The 12696-nt window shown below is 44.4% G+C and overlaps 1 protein-coding gene across 1 annotated transcript; it reads left to right on the top strand.

Annotated features, from left to right (window-relative positions):
• The first annotated feature begins 993 nt into the window (after window positions 1-993).
• On the top strand, window positions 994-1774 carry LOC123153632 (uncharacterized). Its single transcript, XM_044572660.1, has 2 exons — window positions 994-1388; window positions 1476-1774. The coding sequence occupies exons 1-2, from the start codon at window positions 1013-1015 to the stop codon at window positions 1772-1774; spliced, it is 675 nt and encodes a 224-aa protein (XP_044428595.1). The 5' UTR covers window positions 994-1012.
• Window positions 1775-12696: the final 10922 nt, after the last annotated feature.

Genomic DNA, 12696 nt, shown 5'->3' with positions numbered 1-12696 from the left:
TACATTTTTACAGAAGACGCTGCAACCCCTTCTGATGGGTTCTATGTAGACGTTGACATCAACGAGTAGGCTAAAGACCCAGGTGGTGACCCTGAGCTTGTGAAGGACCACGTAGTATAGCTAGGCTTTCCAAGCCTCTTTTATTTTACTAGTTGTCTGTACTCAGACAATGTACTTCCGCTGCCGGTTTGTATGACTGTATGACTTGTATGTTGGGTCGTGGGACCCGTATCTTTGTGTATGCTATGTATGGCTCCCTGAGCCTTAAATAAAGTACTTGTGTCGTAGAGTCATGTTGTGATGCTTCGTTGTATTTGCACATATCGAGCATATTGTGTGTATGATTGAAATGCTTGGTATGTGTGGGATCTGACTACCTAGTTGTTTATCTTTAGTAGCCTCTCTTACCGGGAAATGTCTCCTAGTGTTACCGCTGAGCCATGGTAGCTTGCTACTGCTCTGGAACACTTAGGCTGGCCGGCATGTGTCCTTCTTCGTTCTTGTGTCTGTCCCTTCGGGGAAATGTCACGCATTGAGTACCGGAGTCCTGTTAGCCCGCTACAGCCCGGTTTACCGGAGTCCTGCTAGCCCAGTGCTACAGCCCGGACCTACTTGCTGATGACCGACACGTTCGAAGCTGGGTCATGGATGCCTGTCCCTGTAAGTCTGTGCCACTTTGGGTTTACGACTAGTCATGTCAGCCCGGGCTCTTTATCATATGGATGCTAGCGACACTATCATATACGTGAGCCAAAATGCGCAAACGGTCCCGGGCAAAGGTAAGGCGATACCCGTGGGGATACCGTGCGTGAGGCCGCAAAGTGATATGAGGTGCTACCGGCTAGATCGATGTGACATCGAGGGGGTCCTGACAATTATGTCGACCAAAACCTAAAACCTAGAAAGATTGTCAGAATCTGGACGGTATAAAACATCGAGAAACCCGTCGCCCTGTCCTCGCCCAAATCCCGCCGACCACCCAGAGCGCCGCCACTCCCACAGTACCGCTGAAATGCCGAAGTCGCGAAAGCGGAAGGCCACCGTGCCGGCGGCGCCGCCGCCGCTGCGCCGCCCACGGCCCCGAATGGAGTACCGTGCGCGGTCCGACGAGGCGTGGTACGGCGCGCGCGTGGCGGTGCAGCAAGGCTTGCTCCGCGTCATGTTCGAGAATTCCACCGAGGATGCGGACGAGTGGTACGATCCAGGGGCTGACTTCGCATCCCCGGGCGACGTGGAGGCGCTCCGCGCCAGGTTCCGCCGGGAATGCCCGCCCCTCGACGACGCCCGCTGCGGGGATCTCCGCCCCGGCGACAAGCTCTGCCTCGCCTGCTATATCCGCGGCGACGTCGAGGAGCTCAAGTACTACGACGCCGTCCTCGAAACCGTAAGTCCTCCGTGTCTCGTCCAACTCAGCGCGTTCGTCAACACATGCATATGCTTCAGTAATAATAGGCGCCGACCAAATATGCAGGTAGAGAGGGTAGCGCACGGCGTGGAGCAGTGCGCGTGCCGTTTCACGGTCCGCTGGACGGAGGGGCCGCGCAGCGGTTGCTTGGACAAGGTCGGCATCGACGTGGTCTGCTGCGTGCCGGAGTCACCGATCCAAGATCCGGTGCTGGGCGAGTTCCTGGACGACCTGACAAAGAGGTTCGCCGAGGACCAAGGGACGGCGACGGCAGCGTCCCAGCAGGCAGACCCGACCCCGATGAGCGAGGAGGAATTGTGCGGGTACAGTCTCGCATACTCCTCGAGTAATAGTCTTTTCGTCTTGTAATGAAGGGGATTTTCTCCCCTGAAATCATCAGAGATTTGATACATGACACCCATGCGCTAAAACAAAACAAAAGAACTCTGTAGGGATCTACAGTTAGTTTTTTTTAGAGGAAATAGACTACCTTTTATTAAACTGCGGCTCCGTCAGCCACAATAGCATCCCTAATACAAAACGGAAAAACACTGAACCAAGTTTTACAAAACTTAAAAAGGCAGCGCCCCCTAGCTAATATGTGAGCAGCTTTGTTTACTTTACGTCTAGCCCACAGCACACGAGCCTCATCTACACCAGAAATCATCTCATTGATCTCCTGGACAAGGGGGCCAAACCTGGACCGATAAATATCGCTGGAGTTGAGGACTTTGAGCCAGTGCTCATCCGTGGACCGATAAATATCGCTGGAGTTGAGGACTTTGAGCCAGTGCTCATCCGGCGTTATCCAACGAGCTTCCTGATGCACAACAGAGACTGTTCCCTTTGGAGCATTTATTTTCACCCATTCATCTATGAGCCTAAACACCCTTTCCACAACAACCTGAACTTGTTCAAAAATCTGATTGTCCCCGGCGTTATTTCTAATCAGCCACATGCATGTGATATAGACTCATCACCATGATGGCCCGTTCTGCCTCCTTGTGCTTTCCAAACCAATCAAGAAGCCACCCCGCCATCTGTTGCTGCGATTCAATCCACACAGGTGGGCTAAAATCAAAAGAAGACCCTCTCAAACTGTTAACACAGTTCCAAAAGAGCTTTGCATAAGGACATCTCCAGAATCGATGTAGTCCCGTCTCTTCACGGCTGCAAGCTAAACAAAAAACACCCGGTTTAATTCTGCGCCGGTACAACTCTGTCCCCACTGCGAGGCCATTCTTCAACGGTCTCCAAATGTGCCTTAGCCTTGGCCGGCACTTCAGTACTCCATAGCTCGTTCCATCCAGTATGCATCAAGGCCGAAGCAGAACATTCAGGTGAACCTGAGCTTGTGTCTTTCAGTTTCATCTCAAGATGGTAAGCTGAACGAACCGTAAAAATACCGTCCTTCGTGTAATTCCAGGCCATCATGTCATCTCTGCTGAGACCTCCCACCACAATCTGAGCAATGTCAGCAACATCAGCTTCATGGAACACCCGCTGTAAAGTAGCCATGTCCCATCTAGAACCAGAATAATCAAACAACTCATCCACAGTTCGAATATTGCACATAGCCCGAGCACCAACAGGCTTCGGCGCACCTTCTCTTGGGATCCAATTGTCAGACCACACATTTACCTTGGTTCCATTCCCTATACGCCAAATGAGGCCTTCTTTCAGTAAAGAACGGCCATAAATAATAATACTCCAAGCTTGTGAGGCACTCTTAGGGATCGAAGCCTTCATAAGATCTCCTTGCGGAAAGTATCTGGCCTTTAAAACTTTTGCACGTACAGCGAGTCTGGGACAGTAAGAATCCGTCAAGCTTGTTTTGCGAGCAGCGCTTTATTGAAAGCTTCAAAATCCCTGTACCCCATCCCACCCACCCGTTTACTTCTGCACATTTTGTCCCAAGCCACCCAATGCACCTTGGGTTTGCCATTTTCAGCTCCCCACCAAAAGTTTGATGAAACTGAAGTCAGATTCCGGCACAGTTTCTTCGTGAATTGGAAACAACTCATAGCAAACGTCGGCATCTCTTGGAGGACCGATTTAACCAGCACCTCTCTTCCCTTCTTAGTCATCCCTTGACCTTTGCAACCCGTCACTTTTGCACTAGATCTCTCCCTAACATACTTGAAACACCCATCTTTTGACCGGCCTACTACAGTTGGTAAAACAAGATACCGCTCACTAAGAGCTTCAGAGTTCCGTTTCGAAAAAAGAGCTTCAGAGTTGATATTGATGGTTTGTTTCAAAGATTCCTTTACATCATCCTCACAAACCCTGCCAAACAAGATAGAGGATTTCTGAAGATTAACTTTTTGGCCAGAGGCCTCCTCATAGACATGTAAAATATGAGTTAGCTCCAACATGCTATTTGCCTCCGCCTCCAAGAAGACAACACTATTATCCGCAAACAACAGGTGAGTAATGTGAGGGCCGTCGCTCCCAAACTCCACGCCTCGGATCTGTTTGTCTCGCTGAGCCCTATTGAGAAGAGCGGAAAAACCTTCAACGCAAAACAGGAACAAATAGGGAGATAGAGGATCACCCTGCCAAAGTCTTCGAGACGGAGAGAAAATTTTCGACAACCCATTGTTGACACGAACCGAGAACTTAACCGAGGTAATACAGTGCATAATAATATCAATCCACCTCTGAGAGAAACCCATCTGTGTCATCATCGCTTCAAGGAAACTCCACTCGACACAATCATAAGCCTTCATCATGTCCAATTTGACCGCACAAAGACTCTTCTTTCTTCTCCGCTTCCGGATAGAGTTAATGCATTCATAAGCAATAAGGACATTGTCCGTGATTAAACATCCCGGTACGAAAGCACTTTGTTCTTCAGAGATGAGAATTGGCAACACACATTTAAGTCCATGAGCCAACACTTTTGCAGCAATCTTGTAGAGAACATTACAAAGGCTAATCGGCCAGAATTGTGAGAGCATCTCTGGAGCGTTGACCTTGGAGATAAGAACCAAAAATTGTGCTATTAAAATCTGACGGCACCTCTTTACCCTCGAGAAAATCCCTAATAGCCTTGCACACCGCATGTTTGACCAGAGACCAGTGTTTCTGGTAAAATAAAGCGGGTAGACCATCCGGCCCTGGCGCCTTAGTAGAACCCATCTGAAAAAGAGCCTGTTGAATCTCATCATCAGAAAAGGCAGTAGTATGACGGGCATTCATATCTTTAGACACACCAACTTGAACATTCTGAAGGATTCTCTCCATATTGGCAACCCCATCCGACGTGTACAAACTCTCAAAGAAAACCTTTGCCATAGCTCCCATCTCCTCATCCGAAGAAGCAAAACTCCCGTCACCCTTCTTTAATTTCAATACCGTATTCTTTCTTCTTCTGTGTGATGCTCTAGTCTGAAAAAACTTTGTATTTCTGTCTCCCGCATGTAGCCAGTCAACTCGTGATCTCCGTCTTTGCATGATTTCTTCCCGCTCATACAGCTCATGAAGCCTAGCTTCAATATTTTGAACCTCAAGTGAGGAAGCTGGAGAATCACCATGCTCCCGGGCCTGTCCAAGCCTTTCCCTCAAGCTCTTTATCTCCCGCTGGACAGATCCAAATTCAGTGCGTGCCCATCTCTGCATATCTCCTGACATATACTTTAAACAAGCCCACGTCCCACCAATTGAATCAGCCGTATGTGCATAGCGCTCCCATGCAATATTGATCATATCATTGTATCCCTCATGACGGCGAAAATATATTTTAGAGCACCTGCACCCATGTTTCTCTCACGTAGAACATGTCTTCAAATTCAAACCTTTGCAGAACAGTAAAGCTTTCTAGCTACAATCTAGGATAAATTTTTTATATTTTTTCGCCAACATAAATATACAAAATAAGTCTTTTTTGATTAAAAAATATTTTTTTAGTATTTATGTTGGACGAAAAATTCTGAAAGTTTTATCCCACAATCTGGTTAGTAAGTTTTGCTGCGCTGCAAAGTTTGAAGTTCAAAACATGTTCTATATGAGAGAAACAAAAAAGAAAAAATTTCATGTACGAAGTTAGTTGTCTCGCAGATTTTAAAGCAATATTGGAGAGCCAAGATAGCAGGGCCTGGGTGCAAGTGCTCTAATAATCTGTGTCCCCCATGACGGACTCACATTTCTTCATACCTGAACTGCCTTGCACATCTGCTTTGCTGACTTGGTCCCTCCTTTGCCACCCTAATGATTAAAGCCATATGATCAGGCTCCTCTGTCGGGATGTTCTCAACAGTGGTCAACGGAAACAAACAAGAAAAAGAGTCATTGCATGTTGCTCTATCTAACCGAACTTGAACATTTTCCTCTCCCTCTCTTCTATTACCCAAGTGTAAGTGTAACCTGAGTAGCCCAATTCAAGGAAACCACAATCTGTTAAGCACTCTCTGAATTCCTCCATTTGTGTCCAACCTCTCTCATTCTTCCCCTTGTGTTCCTCTTGCCAACAAGCCTCTTTAAAATCACCAGTACACAACCACGGGAGATCATCTTGGCGCTTTAGGCAACGAATAGCATCCCAAGTATTGTTTTCAAGTTCCGTTCGAGGCTCGCCATAGATTCCAGTGAACCTCCAGCAGCCATCCTCGCTGCTAATAACCGCATCCATGAAATATTGACACCACGGCCGAATAGTGACATCATAACCATCTTTCCACCATAGTGCCAATCCACCACACTCCACCCCACACAGTCAACTGTTTGACCATGTTTGAAACCCATGCTCCACTTTAATTTTTTCATAGCTCCGCTTTTCTTCTTTGTCTCACTTAGGAAAAGAGACCTACCCCTGGGTTGTATGACCTAATCAGGTCTCTCAATTCGCCCAATGCCACGTCCAACCCCAAACCACGGCAGTTCCAGGATAAGATGATCATTGGTCTCGGCGGCCCCGTGTGGCGGGGTCCGCTGTTGAAGTGTATTCTTCGATACGTACGCTCGAAGACAGACGACACCTTATGTCGCTTCTCACCAATGAACGCATCATGTGGAGCATATTTCTCAGAATCACCCTTAACAACCCAGATCTGCTTTGAACTTCTCTTTTTTTTCATTGGCTATGACAAGTTCCTTCTTCTATCATCCTCTCTCTTAGACCTGTATTTTCTAATGTAAGTGCCTGGCTTCCTCTGTTGAGACCTCGAACTTTCAGCAAACTCACTGTACCTCTCCTTTTGATGCATCCCCATAACAATTTTGTCCCGCCTTCCATCAACTCTACCTGCCTACGATGTACTTAACTCTTTCTCTGTTTTCTGCTCCAAGTCTGTTCTCGTGTCGTGCTCCTTTCCCTTGCCATCTCTTCCAAAAGACTTTTCCGGACCATTGACCTCCTGACCCACGCCACCATATGTCCAAATGTACAATACTCGTGCTCCCAACCATTGACCTCCTGATCTACAGTTAGTTTTAACAGACGTGATCGACACACTAGTGACACCACCATGTGTATGTCTTCCTGAACCGTCGCTATGTTGTCCAATATAGAAATGTGGTTCCCAGTTTTGAGATGCTTAGTACGAAGGCAACATAAAAGAAGGGGCTCTATTGGGCACTGGCTTTATTAGAATATTAGTTCATTCATGTACAACTTTTTTATGTTGCTATATTGTATGCATCTTTCATAAAGTTGCTCTATTGTAGATCAAAGTTTTCTTAAGATGATGTAGCAAAATAATTATTGGGAAGAGATGTTTAATTAAGAAAAAAGAAAAAAATATCCACACGAATCTCAACATAAGATCGATGACATATGACTTAGATGTGCAATACTTATGACACATCTAGATGTGCTTTAGTAAAACTGTTTAATTTAATTAAGTCATTTAGGCAAAAGTAATAGGTGACAAGGGAAAATGAAAGAACTAATTGTCACACTTAACAGTTTAAATAACTAAACAATCAAGCTTCAAAACTGTTATGATTAAACTATCTGTTGAATTTGATGGTTAACATTGTACAAAGTTGACTTTTACATTATGAATTGTTTAACTATCTAATAGAATTTCATGGTTACTATTTTACAGAGTACTTCTTTCACTGAAGAGGGCTCCACAAAGTTCGACCTGAGAATCGTGAAGAGGGGGTATTGTATCGGATAGGTTGATATCTACATGCTTGCTCAATAAGAGAAAGTGTCCACCGAAAACTCAGTTTCATTGAAACATGGAAACCGAAACTTGTGCCTTTTGATCACAAACCTTTGGTCCAGATTAGTCTACATGTTTCTCAGAATATGCAACCTACTTCTCGGTGGGCATTGTGCACAAAACTCCTTTTTATTTGTACCTCTACTGAAATGAATCCATTAAAGTTGGCACTGCATGTTTGGAGTTTCGGACCTGTACTCCATGCCATTGTTGTTTTCAGATTTAATTCCAGTAAATTTTATGCGTGTTGTTTTGATATTTAACTCCAATTTAGTTAATGCCAAAATAAAATCTCCTTTCGCATGTTGTTTTGGTCCAAACATATAAAACTATTGATCATTAGCCTCTTAGGTTGATCATAATTTTTTTGGTTATCCTTTGTTATCAAAAGTCAGTAAGCCTATGCTCTCACTTCGATGTGCAACATGGTGCCACATGCAGGCTTTGCTTTGTGTTCAACCAGTCACAAAAAATTATTCTCTCTCAAAGAACAAGGAGTATTGACGAGCGGTAGCCAGTGTTTGCAAACTATCTGCTGTGTGCTCCAATACCGTCACCAGTTACTACCTACGAGAGAGCGAATGTTTGAAAAAGGATAACATATATGAAATAGAGCAGAAACATAAGTTCGATATTACATCAAGTAGCGAGGCCAAGCGGCACATGCGGTGCGGCTGAAAAATATGTACATTATTTAATGAACATGAAGGGACCTCGATCACGATAACTATGCGGCAGCGGAATGGCGACGAAGCGGAACTCCATAGCATAGGGACACTGATGTGGACACGATCTAGACATGAGAAGCGCTCCGATCGGGTAAGACTTTCCTGAAATCTGGCATGACACGCCAGGTCAGTACATTGAATGTACTTGCAATCTCACAACAACCATAAACATAATGGCAAATAATATCATGACAATTTATCAAGTTAAATGCAATGCGATACCACACTATTGATACAGTGAAATCAAACTTGTACATTGAGTCCCTCGGACTCTCATACCCGGATCACAAACGGTGGTCATGCCCGGATCACAAACGAAACCAACACTTTGGTTCACACAACGATCATATTCATGATCTCACAAATATCATCACTTAACCAGTGCCAAGCATATAACTTTAGTGTGCAAGATTACTTATTAATGTTAATCCATGGTGTGACTTACTCACGAACTATGTCCGTAACCGAGGACGCAACTATTGATAGATTTAATAAACACTCTGCAGAGGTTAGCACACTGTACCCACACCACGGAACCCATGGCCTCGTCTTCCCATTTGGGTGGACCAACGGCATTCCAACAGAACCCTCCCATTGTCATGAAGCTCTCCCGGCCACTCCAACTAACTCCCCTCTGGGCTAAGTCATGGGTGGCCCCGTGTCCATCAAAGAAACAACGACCACCGTCATGGCAAAACTTAAACGGTCCCAAACAGGGACAAGGTACCATAATCAACAATTGGCACACAAGGTTATGGCTGCTTACCGGGCCAGGGTACTGCATGCCCATAACCTTCCATCGTTGGAGGTACCGACCAGAGGCATAACAACAGACCGAATAACGGCCTTCCCATAAAGGCAAATGTGGTTGCACTGGGAAAAACTCGATTCAGTGGCACCATGACTCGATCAACTTTATGTTCAAGTTGAATTAACATCAGGTTTAACTTGAAATGAAAATAACTCGAGCCACAATATGCCATGAACATGCAACCATCTGACATGCATCACATATCACTTAGAGTAAACAGATCAACATCATCGAGTTTTCTACTTGCACTAGTCATCACTAAACTTTACTGATTCTTCTTCACTGGTTTTTTAACACTCATCATTTTTAGTTATGACACTAACATATTAAAATCAATTCCTCATATATGAAAATAATACCGATGCTAGTCATATCATAACCATATCATAATCACACAAATCAAAAATACTTCTTCTACCTCATACTCCCTCCGTTTCTTTTTACTCCGCATATAAGATTTGGTCAAAGTCAAACTACAAAAAGTTTGATCAAATTTATATAAAAAAATATGAACATCTACAATACTAAAACTATATAGTATGAAAATACGTTTCATGGTGCATCTGATAATATCGATTTCATATTGTGAATGTTTATAGTTTTTAATAAAAAGTTAATCAAACTCTACAAAGCTTGACTTTGACCAAACCTTATATGCAGACTAAAAAGAAACGGAGAGAGTACTAGTCTATGCATTCAAACACTACTGTAAACTAAGCATGTCAACCATGACAATGTAACTAACATAACCAATATTCATTTAAATAATTAAATGCATGAAATAACTCATATTCAAGTTGGAAAATCATAAATATTGAAATGACATCATGCAAATGTTGGTGCGGCTTGCCTTAGTTCAGAGCAGGTTCACACTCCTCCTAGATCTCCTCAAGACAAGCTTCTCCCTCTGAAAATAATTAAAACCACAAAAATAAAATATCAAGAACACTTATGAAAATCACCAGAAAGTTATGGCTGGTCAAAGTTCCTAGTCAAACTGATTTAAATTTAAATAAAAAGAAAAAGACTGGGGGGTGACGTCGAAAGCGTATTTCTGCGGGGCGCCACCACTCATACCGCTTCGGCCGTGGCTGAGAGGCTGATAGTGGGCCCCTGTGGTCAGGTTTTAGAGGGGGGTAGAGGAAAGAAAGGAGGGGCGGTGGTTCTCCGGCGAGGAGAGGCCGGCTGCCACCGTGGAGGTGGGGGATAGACGCGCAAGACTCCGGCGAACTCTTACGTACCCAGAACATGGCTAGAGGTTGTCGGAGTTGGTCGCGGTGGTCATCTCCAGAGGCGTCAGCGGAGGGGGCTCGTCGGAGAAGACGATTCCGGCGAGGCAAGGCGTTCCCAGGGGCTCCAACTGCACCAGCGCGGTCAGTGGATCACCAGGAGCACCCCGGAGGAGTTGGTGATAACCCACAAGTATAGGGGATCGCAACAGTTTTCAAGCGTAGAGTATTCAACCCAAATTTATTGATTCGACATAAGGGGAGCCAAAGAATATTCTCAAGTATTAGCAGTTGAGTTGTTAATTCAACCACACCTGGGTAACTTAGTATCTGCAGCAAAGTATTAAGTAGCAAAGTAATATGGAAGCAACGGTAACGATAACAAAAGTAATATTTTTGGGTTTTGTAGTAATTGTAACAGTAGCAACGGAAAAGTAAATAAGCGGAGAACAATATGTGAAAAACTCATAGGCATTGGATCAGTGATGGAGAATTATGCCGGATGCGGTTCATCATGTAACAATCATAACATAGGGTGACACAGAACTAGCTCCAATTCATCAATATAATGTAGGCGTGTATTCCGAATATAGTCATACGTGCTTATGGAAAAGAACTTGCATGACATCTTTTGTCCTACCCTCCCGTGGCAGCGGGGTCCTAGCGGAAACTAAGGGATATTAAGGCCTCCTTTTAATAGAGTACCGGACCAAAGCATTAACACATGGTGAATACATGAACTCCTAAAACTATGGTCATCACCGGGAGTGGTCCCGATTATTGTCACTTCGGGGTTTCCGGATCATAACACATAGTAGGTGACTACAGACTTGCAAGATAGGATCAAGAACTCACATATATTGATGAAAACATAATAGGTTCAGATCTGAAATCATGGCACTCGGGCCCTAGTGACAAGCATTAAGCATAACAAAGGCATAGCAACATCAATCTCAGAACATAGTGCATACTAGGGATCAAACCCTAACAAAACTAACTCGATTACATGATAAATCTCATCCAACCCATCACCGTCTAGCAAGCCTATGATGGAATTACTCACACACGACGGTGAGCATCATGAAATTGGTGATGGAGGATGGTTGATGATGACGACGGCGACAGATTCCCCTCTCCGGAGCCCCGAACGGACTCCGGATCAGCCCTACCGAGAGAGTTTAGGGCTTGGCGGCGGCTCCGTATCATAAACCGCGATGAATCTTTCTCCCTGATCTTTTTCTCCCCGAACACGAATATATGGAGTTGGAGTTGAGGTCGGTGGAGCTCTAGGGGGGGCCACGAGGCAGGGGGGCGCGCCCAGGGGGCAGGCGCTCCCCCCACCCTCGTGGCTAGGGTGTGGCCCCCCTGACCTTGATTCTTTCGCCAGTATTTTTTATATATTCCAAAATAATTCTCCATTGATTTTCAGGTCATTCCGAGAACTTTTATTTCTGCACAAAAATAACACCATGGCAATTCTGCTGAAAACAACGTCAGTCCGGGTTAGTTCCATTCAAATCATGCAAGTTAGAGTCCAAAACAAGGGCAAAAGTGTTTGGAAAAGTAGATACGATGGAGAAGTATCAACCCCCCTCCCCAAGCTTAAACCTTTGCTTGTCCTCAAGCAATTCAGTTGACAAACTGAAAGTGATAAAGAAAAACTTTTACAAACTCTGTTTGCTCTTGTTGTTGTAAATATGTAAAGCCAGCATTCAAGTTTTCAACAAAGATTGTGAACTAACCATATTCACAATAACATTTAGGTCTCATGTTTACTCATATCAATGGCATAATCAACTAGCGAGCAATAATAATAAATCTTGGATGACAACACTTCCTCAAAACAATCATGATATGATATAACAAGATGGTATCTCGTTATCCCTTTCTGAGACCAGAAAACATAACTGCAAAGCACCTTTAAAGATCAAGGACTGACTAGACATTGTAATTCATGGTGAAAGAGATCCAGTCAAGTCATACTCAATGTAAAATAACAGTAATGAATGCAAATGACAGCGGTGCTCTCCAACTGGTGCTTTTTAATAAGAGGATGATGACTCAACATAAAAGTAAATAGATAGGCCCTTCACAGAGGGAAGCAGGGATTTGTAGAGGTGCTAGAGCTCGATTTTAAAATAGATATGAATAATATTTTGAGCGGCATACTTTCATTGTCAACATAACAACCGAGAGATGGCCATATCTTCCATGCTACACACATTATAGGCGGTTCCCAAACAGAATGGTAAAGTTTATACACCTCCTCCACCAACAAGCATCAATCCATGGCTTGCTCGAAACAACGAGTGCCTCCAACTAACAACAGTCCCGTGAGAGTTTTGTTTGC

This window comes from Triticum aestivum, chromosome 7A (assembly GCF_018294505.1).
Source record: "Triticum aestivum cultivar Chinese Spring chromosome 7A, IWGSC CS RefSeq v2.1, whole genome shotgun sequence".
In the NCBI taxonomy this organism is placed as follows: Eukaryota; Viridiplantae; Streptophyta; class Magnoliopsida; order Poales; family Poaceae; genus Triticum; species Triticum aestivum.
Note: the sequence above shows the minus strand (reverse complement) of the source record. Positions and strands in the feature narration are given on the sequence as shown.